Below are 20,936 nucleotides of genomic sequence, written 5' to 3' on the forward strand. Positions count from 1 at the left end.
ATAAAATCTGTATATTTAGAATCAGCATATATTTAGAGACAAGTAATAAAGTCAAGACGTTAGAACCTGCTGGAACAGTTCACAAAGCTTGACTTTTTTCCAACTAATAAAAAAAATCCGTACTTTGATACAGGTGTAATAGGAGGGGGTAAGAAAAAGGCCAGAATGTATATTTTCACCTCAGTATGTGTGCAAAACCACTGCAGACGTTAACAGAGGTAAAGAATTGGACATAAAATAACCCCTTCTCTCTGCCATTTGAGTTTGTGCAGGTGCCAGGAGCTATAGATTACTGAGAAACAGATTGATTTCTGCAAAATTCACAAGCAGGATTTTTCAAGAACTTCTAATACCCTTGAAAAACAGAACACGAGAAGTTCTCCAGAAATCTTGACTTTCTCAGAACTCAATCAATTTCCCAGTCATCTCTAGCTCCTGGCACCTGCCCAAATCCAACCTGAAGTCAAATGGCAGCGCTTAGAGAGCTTAAATTTAAATGCGAGAAACGGAGAGAATAAATCTTTCCATTATTTGCTACACATTACTGCAACCTTCACATTTGAATTACAGCAAAGCAACCTACATAGACTAAGAGAAATTGTTAGATAAAACACATGAGGACAAGAAAGAAAAGCAAGTCACGTATCTAATATCAGCACCCAAAAGTTACACCCAGACGGGAGGGCTCCTCAGCAAGCAGGAGGACAATCACAGGTTTGCTCACTGATCTATCCTTCCAAGAAACACCTTCTAGTAAATTCACAAGGCCAAACTTTTCAGACTTATTTTATCCAGTGCTGATTTGTAAGGATGAAGAAGTTTAAGTTGGTGCAATTTTAGCTTCTTCTGCCAAAGATATGCAGTACATGACTGAGAATGAAACCTCCCTCTCCCACAGCCAGGGCCCAGCAACAGTGCAAAGTGATATATAATTCCATTTCCTCGATGTTTCCTCAAAACAACAACAACAAAAAAAAGTAGAACAGAATTATTAAAAACATAAAATGAATTAAACAGTCACAAATCGCAGAAGTATGCAAAATATTCAGCATATGCTAGCTTTACAAGAAGGGAATTAAATCAAAAAAAAGACCATAAAGAAAACATAAAAATTTGCATTTAAAACTCAAGAACGTGAGCGCATTTGCTGTGGTGCTGCCACGCAGAGCAAGCGCTCTGTCAAACAAATCCTCTGGGGATGAAACAAAAGATGAAGCACCCTTACCTCAGCACTGCGTTTTTCCCATCGCTCCTTACACACCTGACCTGCCTGGTTTGGTAGCCGATCTCCACCTCCCCGGGACGGTGGTGGGGTTTATAGCCTTGAAGTCCAGATGTGCTTCGCTCTCCAGAGTCCGAACCGAAATCGGGCATAGTCCTCCCCGCCAGGTCGACTTCTTTAGGATGGGGCAGCCGGCATTCGCCCCAAGACCCCACTCGGAGGCTGTAGGTGTGCTCCTCCTCCCCGAGAGGACACGGGGGAGCACCGCAGGCTCTGGATTCGGTCAGGTTCGGGCACAGGGCACCCCCGTAGAGAGGAGGAGCGATGACCGCCCGCGTCCGGTGCTGCAAGCTCTTGGTGCAGCCCGTGCCGCACTCGGACCAGTCGGAGAACTCGGACACGACGCAGTCCCGCGGGCAGGGCACCAGGCAGGCTTGCTCAACGGGCGGCTGCGGCGTGAAATACTCACATATTTCGTTGGCGACAACGGTTCTGTTCAGCTTCTGGAGGCAGCGGACGCTCCGGCGCTGCAGCCCGTGCTGCGCGGTGACGCAAGCCCCGGCTCCCACCTCACCGCCAGCAAAGGGGACGAGCCCACACCTGTCCCATCCCGAAACCTCCCACTCGAACAGCTCCAGGTGCCAGTCGCAGACTTTAAAGCACCTCCTCTGGCTTTCGGGTTTGTCCTTCTGGTCGCAGTTCGCGTGGTACGTTGTCCAGCCCTCCGCGTGGGTGCACCAGACGGCCCGACTCCGAACGCCCCCAAAGCCGCAGTCACCTACGCACCGGCCCCAGTGACCTGCAAAAGAGGGAGTGTTGAGAAATGCCACGCCATACTCCTGCCACGGATCTGTCCTGACACCCAGTAGCGTCCAAACCATACCCTGCCGTGTATTAAAAAGTAAATAACTACCAGCTTGTCCCTAAAATTGTTTAAAATCTTCCTAAAGGCTGCAAGTCATTTCTCCTCCTCGTGTACTCCCATCGCTAGACCCCTCAGAGAAACCTGCCGGGAAAAAAAATGCCCCACAACATCTCAAATTAAAGGCAGGCCAGGCACATGTCTGTAGCAGTAAAATGCATCCCAAAGCCTGAGGAAATACAAATATTTAATTTCACTTGCACAAATGAATATAAAAATGATCATAAAGGAACAATAATCTAATAGGAAAAGAAAGTCAAGTTCGGTAAGAAGAAAACAGTTTTAATGGAGCAATTAGTCAATGGAATAAACTGCACTGGGAAGCAGCTGAATCATCATCTGGGGTGATAAAACGGCGAGGATAAATACTATGAAAATAAGAGCATACTCTTCATAGGAGTTCAAAATGGAGGAACTGACTTGATATGATAGTGTATGTACGGCAGGATAGGTCCTGCAGGGTGCTGCTCTGAGAGCAGAGCCCCGACAGCAGAGCAGGCACCTCACGTGCATCGACTTCTGAATTACCCTGGATGTACATCGAGCAAGTCGTTTCCATTTGCAGCACGTGACACTATAAGAGGTGGCAAAGCTAGTTATTTGGGAAGAGAAATGAAACGAAAATTAAACCCAGCAATGTCATTTTTACTTCTGCAGCACATGAACATATGTATGTAATCGTATGAATCCTATTTGAGGATTTGCAAGTGAACTTAATCAGACAAGACTACACAGAAAGATTTTTCTGTGACAATATTATTTGACAAATATTCACCAAGCCAAAAAAAAAAAATAATCTGAGGGTTATAAAGTACAAAATTGCTTGCAAACTGAAGAGAAAAGGTAGAGAAAAAGCACTTGGGCCGAATCTTAACATATTAAAGAGATTTTGATGATCATGTCTCAAGAGGGTCTCACCTCGTTTCTAAGTTTAAAAACTTTCTAATGCCTCATAACAGAGCCATTTCACTTGGTAAGAACATTGCGTATGTAATTCTCGCTTGAAAATACCCTGCAACTACCCTGTCTTTTGTATTTTTTCAAGGCAGAAAATGAACTTACAATAAATAGGTCGATTTATATTAAGAAACGCTATTCCAGTCAAGTTTTTTAAAATTGATTTTAAAGCTACCGGAATCAGTTACGTGCTTACACTACAAAACCAAACACACACACAAAACCCAAAACCAGCCCCATAATGGCTGCAGTTGCAATACCAGGTATTTCATTCAGCTGATGGCGGTTTTGTTGGTAATCCCGTTGTTCTTTCTTCAGGAATAGAAGACTTAATCCTCCAGAGCCAGGGCTTGACATTGTATAATAAAACATAAAAATAAATAAATAAAAATTCCTGTTCTTTTTGCATTGTTACTAAAGGAGGAAAAGTAAATAGGAATTGGACATAGCCAAGCTTCTCCTCCAACACACCCCGTGCTCTTGCCGTGTCCCTTCTGCGGGCGCTCCTGGGGGGGTGCATTCCTCCCCTCCCTCTTCTCCTCCGGGCTACGATACGATCTCAGAACCTTCTGTTAAGCCTTAGCCATTGTGTATAAGTGGGACGGTTAAGCGTCCCTTGGCCGTACCAAGCGCTCTTGCATGGCTAAGGTGGGGAACGACACTGATCGTACCAGGAACACTAGCTACATGATCAAGGCAGGGAACAGAAACAAGAGATGATTCGTCATCTCTGACGGCTCTGAAGCTTTCCCTACCTGGATCATAGCTCAAGTGGAACAATACCATTATTCCCGTGAAACAATACCATAATTACTACCCTGGACCACCTCAGATAGTAGCCAAAATGGAAATTTACTGATGACTAAAGCCAATCATCCTGCAAACCTATAAACAGCGGTACCAAGTGAGACCCTTTGAGCTCTCCTGGACCGCAGCGGGCTGCAGCCAGAATCTCCCTCCGAGTGGATGCTTCTCGGAGTCCGCAAACTTGAATTTGCAATCCGAGATTTTGGGCTGAGACGCTCCTCGGGGCTCAACTCTTCGCCCATTGGGAAATGCCAAAGCATTTAACGTGACTATTTCACGGGACTCCGGGGGAATTTTTAACAGGTATACCTTTATAAATTAGCTAACTCTAGGCCTTTCATTTAGCTTTCGTACCATATTCATATGCATATACACGTATTGATTGATCTAGATCTTTTTGCGCGCTTATCTGTACAGTTACTAACAAGTATAATCTGTAGTTAAGTTGGTTTAGTATTTGTAGTAACTTGACTAATTCTTTGTATAGCTGTCAAATTGATTAATGCTTAAGTATTGTTAGACTCTAAGTTGCTGCTAAACGCCCTTAACCCTTTAGTCATAAACCGTTGCCCAGGCCTGAGACTAAGGGGAGATCCAGCCACACCAAGGAGAAGGAGTTTAGAAAGCAAGGGGGTCTACTCTGAACCTCGTGACCCAATGGGAGGGCCTTCCTATCCCCTTTTGTATTAGACACAAACCGTTGTCCAAGTCCGAGACTAAGACTGGGTCCAGCCGGATCTTCTCTGAACCTCGTGACTCAACGGGAGGGTGCCCCTTTTACCCTTTTATCCTCAATCTCTGTACAAATCATTCCGACACAATTCTGATAGGATTGTCCCCTGTGTATACTTAATCCACGTAATAAGTAATAGAGTGAACCTTGCCATCGAATGCTGTTAAGTCACGTTTCTATAAATTTCTATTCAAATCACCCTTTGCCAATACCTTTGCCAGTGATTCTTTACGTGGCCTTAAAACCACCCATTCGTGACAGCTCCTCCTCCCTCATCCCCCAGGCCAGGACTGCAGCGCTGCCTCCTCTGGCACCTCTCCCGCGGTGGGCAGGCAAGGGGGCAAGAGGGGCTTTCAGTGTCACCAGGGTTTAGACAGCTCCAGCTTTTGTTGAATCCTTCAGGCTATGTGAAAAATCTTTGTCCCTTATGCCTCTATTTCACACCAAAAAATAGCAGTCCAAGGGAAGGACTCAGCCATGACATGTATCTTGAATGGGAAAAGGCAGCATCAACCTATACCGTGCTCTCCAAGCTGTACTACACTAACAACAGGCTTTCAACAGAATTCAGTGTGCTTAAAAACTGAATATTCAAAAAAATGAATTTTTAAATATGCTTCTGAAGTTCAGTTACATGAAAAGGTCCACTGACAATTTAAATGTACATCCTCGATACTTCACCTTGATTTAAAAGAATATTCTTATACAAATGCCACGGATTATGTATAAACTGTCATCTCACTAAAAATAATAGTCAAAATTAAAACCTCAAGTCCTAGGTGGCTTTTTATTAACAGAAGAAAGTAACTAGCAAAAAGACTAAGCATCGCAACGCAACTGTATGAGCTTATTTTAACATTTGTTTCTCTGAAGCAGTTCAGCAAAGGCAGTTTAATTTTTTGAGATGTGGAAGTTTCAGTACAGGAAAAGTTTGGGTTTCACCACTGTTTTTAAAGCAAAAATTCATGAGTGATATTGTTTCACTTCAGCATAGTGCATAACTGTATTTTACTCATCAATGGGAGCTTGAAACACATTACACCAATTAAGGCTTTACTACTTATTTCTTAGGATAGCAAATAGCATTAAAAATAGCATTAACCCCCCCCAGGGAGGAATACAAAGCAGTTGTAGCAGAGGACTGGCCAAATTACACTCACCAAACCTACCACTGCTCTTTCACTACTGCACAGAACTCGTCTCCTCAGTACTTTTTATAAATTTCCGCGTGTTGCTCGTGAACTACTCGATGTAATAGCTGCAGATGTACCGATCCTTACACTAACAGGATAGAGAGAGATGAAACAGAAGCTTTAGCAAGAAGTGGCCATTATTTAATGTCAGATGTGAATTTAGAATGAAAAATAAGTAAGCAAGGACTCATAAGTAATTACACTGTCGTTAGACACATCACAATTTGCAATTATTCTCTGGCAAACATACTAAAAACATAGCGTGCTCTTGGCATACCAAAAAAAGAAGCATGAAAAATAAGGTTAAAAATTAGATGCAAATCCCATCACGATAGATTTTTTTCACATCCTGATGATCTCTTCAGGATGCAGCAGTAAACTTACTAAACACGAACAATGAAACAATGTTTCATTGCTTAGTTAAATATCCTATTCAATAGCTTAAACGAGGAGAAGGATGTAAATACTTCCTAGTCAATAGTCTGCTTTGTAATTAGAATTTAATTATTTTTAGAAGAGTCAAGTTAAATTTACACTTTCCTTGAAATAAATCTGAGTCAATTAAAAGAAACATCTCAGCACAATGTGAATAATAATATTAACCACATTTTATTAAAAAGCCACTGCAATTCAGGCATCAAAAGCCAGAACTTCAGAAAGATGCCTTACAACTCCCGATCTGGAATGCAAGGCCACTGGTAATTAAAGCAGAAGACTAAATAAAATGAAATATATTTCACAGTGATCTGTCTATAGAAAGCACAAAAAGATAAAATAAAGGATAGATATTGTCTGTCTCCTAACCATTGTAACCTAATCAGATATGGGATGGATGTTTGATCTCATCGCAGCAGGACACAAGTGGGAGAACGAGAGACTGCGGACATACGTTGAAACCGAGGAGCTCCCAGCTGGATATAAGGAAAAAACTCAACACTAGGAGGATAACCCTTGGAACAGGCTGCCCCAAGGGACAGCAGAATCTCACCCTTGAAGGTTTGCAAGATCTGACTGAACAAAGCCCCGAGCCACCTGGTGTGAATTCAATGTTGACTCTGCTCTGAGTGACCGGGTGACCTCCCATGGTCTTTTCCGACCTGGATTACTCTACGAAGGAGCATCTAACTGAAAGTAAGGCTTTGTCCACTAGGACTTACTACCATGCCAAAAAAAGTTTTTCCCCAAAAAAATACCACTGAGATCTACAAAGTACCAAGGAACCTGCAATAGCACAAATAAATTTCTTAGTCAACGAAACCAAAGAGAAATTCAATCAAATCACTATTTCCAAAAATAAGAAGTTAAGCAAAACTTGCTTGACTTGTACAAAAGTTGTAAGAGACAGTGGGATGTCTTTGTTTATGGAAAACTGTAAATAAAGACATCCTACTGTCTTTTACAAGACATCTATAACACCACAAGTAATAATGACATGAAAGGGATTAATAAGTCAATCTAATAAAGAAAAACTACACATCGTTCTGTTTGCCATCTTTTATCGGACAGAATTATCTGTCCGATAAAATATCATCCCATACAGCTTCTCTAATCCCGTTAAAAGCATGCGATAACACGGCAAGTGTAGTTTATTTGATGTAGTGTGCACTGATTTGCGTTTCCTGCCTGCAAGACCTACCTACAATTACGCAATAATTATGTCTGAAAGGATACGGTGACAGCTGCTCTTTGACACGCAGGTCACACAAGTATAAGGCAAGCAGGCCATTCAGCCAGTAATTATATATTACAGACAAAATGAAACACCACTAAACATCAAACCTAAAATAGGAATTCCAATAAGAGCTGCTTAATAAGTATGTTATTGCTTAATAAGGATTGCTACAATAATTATGCTCTGTTTAATGTGACGTTTAGCTTAATTGCAACTATTTCACTATCTGAGAATTCATTCAACAATAAGCATCTTCCACAATTATTCTGTCCCTGTAGCTGTGTACTAATTGCAAACTTAGGACAAGCTCAGCAATCAGTTAAATAGAGTATTGTGTTAGTAATTTATCTCAAACAGGTAATAGATATTCTCCAAGTCACATATGATATATAAAACAGTGAAGGAACACTGAAAAAATTAATGGACAATCACTAGAATAGTCCTCCTATTTTCTACACTTTTTTACTTTGTCTTGCAGTTTAAGTATCAAATTTAGGAGCAATTGTTCTAGATCTTTACTATTTGTTTTTAAACAGAATGTACTAATTCTTAGATAAAGATCCCCAAATATCATAACCGAGACATACGACTTCATTAATGCCTGGCTGAGGAATAACTCCACCAGGCGTGATCGTAACTCCAGAAGATCACTGCAGTGTCCACTTTAATTGAACACTTCTGCTCAAAATGTCATATAACCACTTCGGATGTCATTCTAGCATCCTTCCACCAGAGCATGTTTATATGAAATGGAAAGCTCCAACTCATTCTGTGATTTCTAAGAACAGATAACAACTGACTCGGAAAACACATGAGCTTTATTCCTAACAGCATTACAACCAATTAATCTTAATTATTAGTAACAGCGGCAAAAAATACGTTCCACTGAATTGATTTCCTCAATGAGGAAGTTTTTATGTGATTTATGTATTTTTTTATGTAATTTTATGAGAATTATGTATTTTTATGAGACTTGGATGTATATTTATTTATTATGAACCAAACTGTTAAAGTTCAGATGAACTACCACATACTTTCTCACCACTTTTGGTTTTTTTTTGGCACGATGCAAAGACATTCAATATTATGCCAAGAAAAATATTTCTATTGATTCAGACAAAGATCTTCCCATACTGATGAAAGTCCTATCATTTGCCTATCACGCTCTCTCCGTGTCAGCGTACTCAGTCCAGTCACATCTTTTCTTGCAGACTAAACAGACTAAAATCTTTGGGACCAGCTCTGTACAGAGCCTAGGATACCAGATCTGATACGTTTAGATATTTTATATTACAAACTAATATTAATATAGCTGTTGTTAGCATAACTGCCCACTCCCCTGCTTTCTGGAAGAGCCCTCCTGTATGCATCCCCTGCATCTACTGCCACATTGCAGCCAAAATACAGCTTTTCTTCCTTGCCCATACTTAACCGTCTCAATTATTTTGCTCTTTATTATTAACGGCAATTCAGTAAAACACTTTCTACTATAATTTGTATGAAAGATGCTATTCAAAATAAAAGACTATTGTACTATTTGCAGTGTGTCACACAGGGCATATAAAATTGCTCTGATCCCTGGGATTAATTTTAAATACCTGCAGCACTTTTTTAAACTTTCATGACCTACACAAATGAGTAATTCAGCTGCTTAGTTATTCATCTTATTTTAGACCTGAATAAAAGTGAAGTTGAGTGACTTATAGCCATGCAGCAGTTTGTTCCAATTCTACATTTCAGGATTTTTGCCTTATCCACATGCGGTAACACTCAAGACACACTCCAGCAAGAAAGACATTCTGCAGCAAAATGTAATGAACACTGCTGTTTATGAAAATTCAGTGATTTACTAACCCCTTGGCACTTGAAGGCAGGACTTCTCAATATTAAGCACTAATGTAAACTGCATTAGCTGAGCTACTCAATCATGTGCCCACACCCTGGAGACAGCCCAGGGAAAAATACCCTTTTCTTTCAACTCTTAGTTAAAAACCAAAAAAAAAAAAACCAAAAAACCCAACCCACACATTCCAAAACATTTCTATAATACTCATCTGACACATTTTGAGGGTTTGTGACAACAGATTTCTTGCCTTGATAGCAACTGACATTAGGAGATGAGGCCATGATGTGTATAAATTTATGCATACTATAAAAACAAAAAGTATAAATAGATGTTATCAGCAGATTACAACTATGAGTAGTATACTTCATGTGAGATTAAAAACATCTCCATACTGGATTATAGATAGTTATAATCAAACTCTGACCTTTTTAAAATTCTAAACATCTATGAAAACCTTTAAAAACATAATAGCCTTTTTAAGGTGTTTGTAAATGTAACCCTAATAGAAAATGCAGCTGAAAACTGTTTCTTCGGTCACTCCAACTTGATTTTGGGGCTCATATTCCCCAACAGGAACCATTATTTCCCCATGAAAAACACCCAGAATCAATACAGCATCAGTTACACACCCTCTCTTGCAACACAAACTGCCCGGCTTACCAGCGGGGACCCAGAGGAAATACACGGGTGTTGCTGGACACCCATCGCCACGATACCTCCTTCTGATCCCCAGTCTCCTCTCTGGTTGTGTTTAAATCTTCTCTCCAACCCATAGGAAAGCTCAGATCCCTTCAAGCGCAACAAGTAAGAGGTTGAGGAGGTCTATTCTGATATTTGCAGGGAAGCAGGAGGGAGCTTCGTATATTGAGAAGGCAACGAAGCTGGTGAAGGGTCTGGAGCAAAAGTCTGATGAGGAGCGGCTGAGGGAACTGGGACAGTTTAGCCTGGAGGAGGCTGAGGGGACCTCATCGCGCTCTACAACTACCTGAAAGGAGGTTGTAGTGAGGTGGGTGTTGGTCTCTTCTCCCAAGTAACAAGCGATAGGACGAGAGGAAATGGCCTCAAGTTGCGCCAAGGGAGGTTTGGATTGGACATTAGGAAAAATTTTTTTTCTGAAAGAGTGGTCAGGCCTTGGAACAGGCTGCCCAGGGAAGTGGTTGAGTCACCATCCCTGGAAGTATTTAAAAGACGTGTAGATGTGGTGCTTAGGGACATGGTTTAGTGGGCATGGTGGTGTTGGGTTGACGGTTGGACACGATGATCTTAGAGGTCTTTTCCAACCTTAATGATTCTATGATCCTATTTATGAATGGGATTATTTCATACTTGCCTGTAAGAACTGGGGGATTCAGAAGCCCCGCTCCAGTTTTATACAGGTCCTTACATTGCTGGTTTAACACCAGCAAGCTTTGCACAAGGCTTTTTCTGCTTTTCCATACGTTGGCTTCCCCTCACCACCCTTCACATAGGCAGTCACTCCGAGTCGTTTCTCCAGCGTGTAAAGCCCGGGTTTCACTCCGGGTCCACCTTCCTGCTAATAGCCCAGCAACGGGCAGGATCGCCACAGAGGCGATACACTCAGCTCTGGAAGAGACCATCTCATCCACATCTCCGCAACGAACCTTACCAAACAACGTCAAGATCGGCACTAATGGACTCCTAAAGGAACCATGCCAGGAAACTCGCTGTCGAAGGTTCCCTGCTCTGAGGCAGGGCCTCGGTGGGACAGCTCGGGGGAAGCACTGGCAGCGGCTCAACGTCTGCTTGGTAGTCAAGCTCCAAGACATGAAGAGAATTCTTATACTAGTTCTGCAATATTTCATTCCCTGGCAAACACAAAAATACTGCCATCCCTTCTTCCAAATTGCGACAACTGTGGTTGCTAATTTTCTTACTCTTTCATGAAGCTTAAATTATATTTGTTCATTGAAATAATAGCAACGTTTTGTTTTTCAAAACTTTAATTTTTTTTTTCCAAAAAAAAAATTGTTTCACAGAAAAAGTTGTGAAATAATACCCCAGTCTGCCCATCTGCAAAACCTTTCCGAAGTATCAGAATTTACTTCACACGCACATAATCACAGAAATGTGCCCATCCCTCTCCAGACATCATTTTAAGGCAGAACTACATTTTTTCTGCTCAGCTTCATACTATTCCCAACTTACATATTTTATAACCCACTATAGCACAGAAGCCAGCATAGTTTTTCAGGTACTCCAGCGATCAATACACCACGGTAAAGGATCAAACTCCAGAATTGCACACCGAGGTGCTACCAAGTCTGCCTGGGGTTAAATGGTGGGATTGCATTAACTCTCGCCCAGCGCCCTGATGTGCACAGGTACAGATGTGTTACTGGGGGATATTCTCCAGGTGGGACCTCTGATGAGCCCCAGCTGGGGCAGCCCCTCTGCCCATGGGCACTCCCCTTGCTCTGGAGCAAAAGCGGGGCTGCCCGAAGCTCTTGGAACAGAAAAGGGAGATGGTAAAATATAGACACCATGTACTTATACAGAAATACCTTCTCAACCGTATGGACCAGACAGTCGTTATTCTTCATAAGCATTATAGAAGAGCTATACAATGGGCAGGATTTCTCATGGTGCCCAAAATGCTACTAATTAGTATTTCTGCATAGATGGAGAACACCGATGATAACAATTCCCTGGCAACAGATAGCATAATTAATTCATGTGGAAAGTACTATTTTTAAATATGTGCACAATCAAGTTTATAAAAACTGGATGGAGGTTATTGTAGAACTATACAAACTGCTTCTACTGGGCATTTTCTCTTTTATTTACAGTCCATATTTAATTATCCACTTTTAATTATTTATAATTAAATTTCCATTTATTCTAGACACTCTTCTTAAATGCTCCAAATTCTAGAGGAAAAGTATTCTGGAAAAGCACAATTCTCTGCAATACTTGGAAATAGCTGTGCAGGAACAAACAATACGAGCACCTATGCCAAAGTTTTAGAATGATAAGTGTTCTCCAGCACTAAATCAATCTGCTCATCTAGCAGACGCTGTGAGCACAGGCTGCTGACAGGAGGAATGGCTGAGCGTTGAGCAGCATCTAATCAATCTAAGAGGGCCAAAGAGCTTCAGTTTCCAGACAGCGTAAACCAGGATGAAGGGCTTTAAGATGCAAGTGGTTTTTACTTCAGGGAAGAATGACAGGCATACAGCAAATACTAAAAAACAAACAAAAAAAAACAACCCACCACACTAAAAACCCCAACCTGAAAAAAAAACCAAACAACAACAACACCCAACCAAAAAAACTAAATAACTAAATCCAATTCACAAAAATTCAATTTGGAGGGGGGAAAAAAATTAATGTAAAAGGAAGGCAATAACAAAGACATTAATTTCCAAATTGAAATAATCTCCCATCACATCATAAATCCAGCTTCTCGATTACAAGGTCTAGAAGAACAGAATAACTAAAATACTTGAGTTTGCCCTCAGACAACACGATCACATTACCTCGTTCAGACTTGCAGGTGTTAAGATTAGAAAAATCCTGGGAATCTTGTGACAAGAATTACAAAATAGAAGTATAGCATATCTAGATAGGTATACGAAGACAGAAAAATCTCCATCCCATCTGGAGGCAGATTTTGCCAGGCATCATTCCAAATGACTACACACGCAGGTGAGTGAAAGCAAAATATTGTCAGATTAAGATCTGTGCATCAGGCCAGACTGAGATCCAGGGATCTTATGAAAAGGTTGTATTATCCCGTGATGCTTTTGAACTCGTTGTTTGGGTTTTTTTAAACTAGCACATAATACATATTTAGTTGCTGGAGAGCAGCACACGGCAATCAAGTACACCCTGCCCAGAGAAACAGCCCCACTGCTGCGGTGCTTCTTTGCAAACCTACCTCCCAAATGAGAGCAATAAAACCTAGAATCGGGGCAGTAAAGCATTACAACATAAAGAACAATTTTCTACTCATTTTAATTTTTAATTTTGTTTTTTCTTTTTCCAGTTGAGTTTGATTCCCCAGGGCAAAAGCCAGTAACGCTCTAAGGATAAACAGAGAAGACAGTACCGTAGTCTTGGCCATAAATCTGTGTCGGTCCATTAACACGAGCCCAAGCATTGCAAGTCCTGCAGCGGGCAGAGCGCTAACCCATGGTCCCAGGGTGGGAACAAGCACATTTAGGGGAAGGGGCAGGGTTTGAGGTGTTTTTTCTTTTCAATATCTACACTGCTGAAGTAAAGAAAACCAAAAACAGAACGTCAGACCCAATCATTTAAAGATGGAAGTATTCAAACATCAAATTGTGCCCTAAAATTATTCAGAGGTCACCCTCACAATACTGGTAGATCTTCGCTACCTTTTTGGCAGATGTTTTGCTCACCTTATTCTGAATTCATAGCGGTTACACATTTCTGAATAGTTTTCAGCTATCACTGAAATCCTAACAGACGTGCACCTTTACATACATTTTCACGGGATAAAACCACGTCCTTTGAGATGTTTAAACAGCTGAGAAAAGATATCCTGAGGATGACTTTGCTAGCATAGATCTATGTTTCTTTTGAAAACCACTAAGAGATGTGGCAGGGTGCAGGGAGCATTCAGGTATTCTGCTGGGGCTGTTTGCTGAGCAGAGACAAACAATTTAGAACTTGGAAATCTGGTCACTGTTGCCATAAAAGCTACCACGCTATGATGTTTTTGAAGTAAAAGAATGGTAATATGGAAAAATATCAGTTACAGACGCACATATGCTGTACACATATTTTACATCCAAACTTAAGCAAACTTTACAATGTTAGCCCACACTTTGCAACCGAAATTTTTTTAGAAACAAATGTTTTTATACATAAGTACTCATTTAACAAGGTCTCAAAAAATCTAGCCCTTAATAGATTTAATTAACAGGTTAATGAAGTGCATAGCATGCATGCTCTCAAAAGCAAAGATTTTCACATTAAGCTTGTTTCTGTTTCACAGAAGCAGCTTTCTGTAGAATATCTGTGCTAATGTAATTACACATCTGGTACTTCTGCTGCTTTCAATTGCAGAGATATTTATAAACAGTGCTACTAATTTACACAAGAGTACCTAGCTGTTCTAATGTTTTACACTACAAATAAAGATATTTGCATGAAAATTCAACTGGAAAGAGTTCTCTTTTGTAGCCCTGAGTGGTTCTAGTGAATATATAAAATGATCATTTAGCCTGCAAAACAAATTAACACTTACACTATTGTCATGGATGCCTGTGAAACCTGCATAAACTAGGCATGCCTCAAGTTAACCTTGATATTAAAGGGTCAAGTACAAAATTTTTAGACAGTTTTAAATTAAACATCAGCACCGGTAATCATATTTGTTCCATTGTGTCACCAACATGGCAAAACTAATGTTTTAAAATATCATTTCTTGGCGATGTTCATTCATCATCCTCACTGTAACCGAGAAATGATCGAAAACCGGGCCAGAATAATGGAAATCCCACATTATCTCTACCAGTATTGTCAAGAAAATGCAGTGGTTATTAATTTAAATATGCTTCAAAGAACAATCACAACTTCAAACACAATTCAAGAAGATAAAAAGCCATTCCTGCCTCAAGCTGCTTTCAATTCAATTTAGGTCACATTTAGGTTCATCATGATAGCACCTGAAATCCCACAATTTACTAAATATTGACAGAAGATGCTGCTGCCCTAAGTGTTTCATCAAAGGAGCGGATGAGTCCCAAGTCCTGACGGGGCATTACTGAAAGGAGAAGCTATCAAAGTAACCTTTCAACACCTGCATGCTCAAGCTCAGGAATGCCTGCATGGGAGAAAAGATAAGCCTAGACAAATACCCCTTTCTGTTTCATATTTTAAGGCACATCCGATTAAGAATAATCATACATTATTTAATAAAAGGAAAACATATATGTGTGAACGTGCATAATTTTGCTGTCAAATATATATATACATGCTATGAGATGTTTATATCCAAATTATCCCATTTCGCTCACATTTTGGAATCAATCAGTGGTTTTTCACTCAATCTGTACCCGATGCAACAGAAGTGTATGTAAAATGTCATGATTGCCATATCATGGGTTCTGAAATACTGGAGCCAGCTCCTAATCCTTCTCTGAGGAGACACTGCCAGTGTCCTGGAGGTCACAGTGGAGGCTGTGGATACTTTTGAAGATGGCATGATGACAGGCAATGGACAAAACACTGAAATCTGCTCATCTAATTACTCCAAACCCCCTGACAGTAATCCGGACTGGCAGAATGAGGAGTGATTTGGGGGGACAGGGGAATAAAAACACTTAGCTAATACTCCTGAACCACAGATTTCAAAGGGCTTTTAGTTTTGCTGCTTTTTTATGAGTAAGCTGTTTCCATATGAACCAGCTCATTAGCATGTCCCAGCTGGTTCATTAACCAGTACATGGAGATTCAATATCACCATAAGGAAACAATAAACTGCTACAGAAAGAGCTTTCTTGAGAAATGGAGCGGGCTACCTGGCTGCTTCCAGAAGGAAATCCAGCTCTTAGTCTTCTCCCCAGGCAGGTTTAAAGAATTACAAAGTTCACAGCAAAGTTGGCATATCCATCCATGAACTGCAGCACTAATAAATCTGTCTACACTCTCAACTGATGGACAACACTCAGCTGCAGATAAATCAGACCGGTAGTTCTGTGAAATAAGAAAAATCGGTTCTTCCACTAAGGATACTGAAATAACTGCTCTTAATTGAGTTTTCATTCCAGTGGGCATTCTTTAATTCAATCAAGCCACTTGGAAATAGTCTTCTATCAGAAATGTCTATTCCCTTCTTATGATTCCCATAATAAACATTATTCAGAATATTCTGAAGTAAATAAAGCCAATTTGATTTGAGATCCTTTTAACAGTAAGCCATATATTTTATACATACAAATAGAAATGACTGGTCGAATGGCAAAAATCAATGAAGAAAAGGGAGCTAAGAAAATGTAATCCATATTAATTAAATGTTAAAAACATTTACAGTCTGTCCTATTTGAAGTTTAGAAATTCAAGATATTCCTCATCTTTGAAAACTGACCTTAAATGACTCAAGTTCTTTCTCAGATGATGAAGAAAGATTTTTAGTTTACATCAAATACTGATATTACTGCAAATATAGAAAGTAAGTTCCAAAGAGTATAAACAGAATGCATGTATATGGCTAATAACGTGCATAATCTTCAGGTGTTTTTAAAACAAACAAAAAAAATTTAGATTTCTTTAAAGAATATTTACTGTTCTCAGGACATGTTTTTAAAAAATTCACATTAAATTCTTTCTTACACTAAAACCGGTATGCTAAATTTAAACTGTTGCTACTTTACTCCCTTAAGAATAAAGGGGAGGAAAATACCTCCCGGACCTCTGAGCTCAGCCACGAAGAAGGTAATGTTGGCAGGTTTGTCACAGATTCTTCTACTTAAAGGTCTCAAACAGCTCCATCAATTAGACCAGTTAGGTTTATTGTCCCATCACTCTTCCCAAACCATTTCACTGCATCGTCTTCCCATTCTCCCAAGTATTCTAACTTAAACCAATAAAACAATCTTGACAGGCAAACTATGCAACTAAATACTTTCCTACATTAATTTTCACACATGCAAATACATATTATTAACAATTACTCAGCCCACATTTCCATTCATCTAAATTTGTCTAGTTACAACAGTTGCTGCCCAAAGAATTTTCCCCTGATAATGACGGATGTGTGATCACACACCATATCCACGTGACAGCCTTATTTATTTCCACATGCAATCAGTCTCCACCAGACTAAGAAAGCAGAAGCTTCCCACCATGTGTCCAGACAGCCTCGCATCAAACTCCACAATAAAGCGAGAGACTATGCTAGCGTATGTACTCCTAAACTGAGTTTCTTCAACAACATGGTTTTGGGGACTTTCTTCTGGATCGCATTTTCCTGTATCATCTTTGCCCTGATATCTTCCCACGGGATGCTAGTTCCCTAAACAAGCTAAATGTCCATGCTCCAGAGATCAAGGAAGGGCCTTTAATCCACTACTTGCCTTCCTGACATCCCTCAGGATCTTAATCTCCGCCATCTCACAGTCACTGTGGCCAAGGCTATTGATTACCACACTCCTGATCAGTTCCTACGTCCCTGCGAATAGCCCATCTAGTAGATCACCACCTCAGTTGGCCTGTCCAGCACCTGCATACAAAGGATGTAGCGTGGAGAAGTAAAGGCAGGGAATGACACATGCTGGGGTGCAGGGTGGCACTGGAGACCCCACCACTACTGCTAACTCACTAGTGGTCAGTTAGAGAAATGTCCACCTGGAGCTGGACAACATTGGTTCGGGGAGTGGGGGGAAAAAATTAAAAAGAGAAAGAAAAAAAAATCTAACATACAAAAAAGGCACCATATACAGTAAACAGGGGTGTAACATGGACCAATGAAGAAAGAGAAAGCTGTAAAACTGTGTTAGGAAATTAATGACTGTGGATTAAAAACTGTGTTAGGAAATTAATGACTCCAGGTGAGGATGATACCCCTCCCTGGAGGAAGAGGAAACCGTTATCGTGAACTTCCTACTCCTCCTAGGAAAAGACTGCAGATGCTGACAACCCACCACCACCGGGATGAAACCACCAACCTTAGGACACGGAGCAGCAGGGCGAGCGTACACCAGGAAAGATGTAGAAGCTGGGAATTGTGTTTATAACAACTTTAACTGCATTACTCTTCTTTCTTTTTTTGTTACAATTAGATCCGGACTAATAATGATTAGACTCTTTAGTTATACTAACAATAATTAATTGGCTACACTTCTAAGGTGCTTCCTCCTTGATCAAGAGGAGAGAAAAATTTACCTTCAGACAGACACACATCGACTTCTACGGGAGATGGACTTTCTTTTCTCGGTCCATACAGATCTGTGGATTTTCATTCCTGCAACTGCAGTCCTGCCACTACCACAATTGAACAAGACGGAGGATCACGTTCTCCCAAACCAGACTGAGCAGAGCACTCTGCAGAACACTGGTAAAAACACAAGTGCCCGCTGTAATGCAACATATTCAAATAGCTCAGTCTGGGGAAAAAAATCAGCTTCAGATATCAGCTGTGTAAGTAGAAATAAAGATGTTTTGCATCAGCCCTCTTAGAAAGATTCTTTCCATTTATTAGATGCTGCAATGCCTTAGAAAAACAAGTTCACTACTGAACTGCAAAGTTCAGAATCCCGGGTATTGCAACAGACCTTAATCTTTTCAAATAATTAATTTCATTTCGCAGTGAAGAACACTATGCATGACAAAGATACTTATGATAACAGCTGCTTTTAATTTTTGTAAATACCAACTAACCAGAGCATTTTATAAACTCTTCCTTAGATTAAGGCTGTACTAAAGCCCTTCTCAAGTTTCATATGTGAGTAAACCCATCCATAACAACAAGCCTGGAGGGTCTTTTACATTCATAATTTATGGGCAAACAGATTTTCCCCATCGAAACTTCAGCGAGGCTCAGAAATACCTTTTTATGGCCACCCTAAACTCCTAAATCATGCAATTGTAATGAAACTGCTTATACAAGCTACATTAAAATATTAATTCAGCATCAAGTGTATACATAAAGGGCACACAGCAGTAACAACAGCATATGTCATCTGACCCACAAGGATTACAGCACTCAGCAGCTGGACTGTTAAAACAAGTCACTGGGTGCTGATCACACTGATAAAAGATAGGGGTGTTACTGATCACAATGGTACTGGGTTTGCGTGGCAAGGTTTTGGTAGCAGGGGGCTACAGGGGCGGCTTCTGTGAGAAGATGCCAGAAGCTTCCCCTATGGCCGACAGAGCCAACGCCAACCAGCTCCAAGATGGACCTGCTACTGGCCAAGGCCGAGCCCATCTGCAACGGTGGTAGCACCTCTGGGATAACATATTTAAAAAGGAGGGAAAAAAAAATGCACAACTGCAGCCAGAGAGAGGAGTGAAAATATGTGAGAAGAACAACTCTGCAGACACCCAGGTCTGTGAAGAAGGAGGGGAGGAGGTGCTCCAGGTGCCAGAGCAGAGATTTCCCTGCAGCCCCTGGTGAAGACCATGGTGAGGCAGGCTGTCCCCCTGCAGCCCATGGAAGTCCATGGTGGAGCAGATAGCCACCTGCAGCCCGTGGAGGTTAACAGTGGAGCAGATACGCACCTGCAGCCCAGGGAGGACCCCATGCCAGAGCAGGGGGATGCCCAAAGGAGGCTGTGACCCTGTGGGAAGCCTGGACTGCAGCAGGCTCCTGGCAGGACCTGTGGACCCATGGAGAGAGGAGCCCACGCTGGAGCAGGTTTGCTGGCAGGACTCATGACCCCATGGGGGACCCACGCTGGAGCGTCTGTTCCTGAAGGACTGCACCCGTGGGAAGGACCCATGCTGGAGCAGTGCGTGAAGAACTGCAGCCTGTGGGAAGGACTCATGTTGGAGAAGTTTGTGGAGGACTGTCTCCCGTGGGAGGGACCCCACGCTGGAGCAGGGGAAGAGTGTGAGGAGTCCTCCCCCTGAGGAGGAAGGAGCGGCAGAGCCAACGTGTGATGAACTGACCATAACCCCCATTCCCCGTCCCCTTGCGCCGCTCGGGGGGAGGAGGTAGAGAAATCGGGAGTGAAGTTGAGCCTGGGAAGAAGGGAGGGGTGGGGGGAAGGTGTTTTAAGATTTGGTTTTATTTCTCATTATCCTACTCTGATTTCATTGGTAATAAATTAAACTATTTTTTTTCCCCAAGTCGAGTCTGTTTTGCCCATGACAGTAATTGCTGAGTGATCTCCCTGTCCTTATCTCAACCCAGGAGCCTTCCATCATATGTTCTCTCCCCCGTCCAGCTGAGGAGGGCAGTGGTGGAGCGGCTTTGGTGGGCACCTGGCTTCCAGCCAGGGTCAACCCACTGCAATGATGCACGTCCTTTGCCCCAGGAAGGAAGAAGAACAGCTGCTATTTCCTGTAAAATCTCGTATTTCTTCTCTCTAGGGAATTCAAGCCCCAGACAAATGAATTGGTTGGGCAGGCAGGAGAATTCATTAATTTCTTCCAGTCTACCTTTAGGTATGCGTTTAGCTCAAGGAGAAACATGTTTTTACAAGACAGCCAAATATCTCCCCCTACTACGTCCATGTTCCCCACTCAGGGGGTTATGAGTGTCAGGACCTGCAGTCACTTGACAGCAACACCTATGGCATCATCTTCCAAAGGAGAAGACAGAGGGCCAAATTCTGGTCTCTGTTATACCAGCATCAATTCAAGGTGCGCAGACTGAGTCCACGTTCCTACTCTGTTCCTCATTTATCTCTGCCCTACATTTTGGATGTCCAGCCAATTGCTAAGTTTCATTGATAAACCTCAGTTTGCCATGAAACGTTTTAAGCAATGTCTTTGAATTTCCAAATGGATATCAGACTGTTAAATAATTTCTTTTAAGATGTCACAGGAAAGAAGCCAGTATCGATTCGGACTCGCTTCCGACTGATGCCTAATCCATATTACAGTAATAATGTAAATTATCGCTAAGGAGTGGTTAGCTGTTGTGGTCAGA

At 41.4% G+C, this 20,936-nt stretch overlaps 1 protein-coding gene across 1 annotated transcript in view; it reads right to left on the bottom strand.

Moving 5' to 3' along the window:
- The window catches only part of THSD7B (thrombospondin type 1 domain containing 7B), a 271,437-nt gene that overhangs the window by 212,588 nt on the left and 37,913 nt on the right, over positions 1 to 20,936 (bottom strand). Inside the window, exon 2 of the mRNA XM_075152722.1 lies at positions 1,226 to 2,021. Coding sequence (XP_075008823.1) covers positions 1,226 to 2,021 — 796 coding nt within the window. The remainder of the gene's footprint in view (positions 1 to 1,225; positions 2,022 to 20,936) is intronic.

Source organism: Calonectris borealis, chromosome 6 (genome assembly GCF_964195595.1).
Source record: "Calonectris borealis chromosome 6, bCalBor7.hap1.2, whole genome shotgun sequence".
NCBI classification, from domain to species: domain Eukaryota; kingdom Metazoa; phylum Chordata; class Aves; order Procellariiformes; family Procellariidae; genus Calonectris; species Calonectris borealis.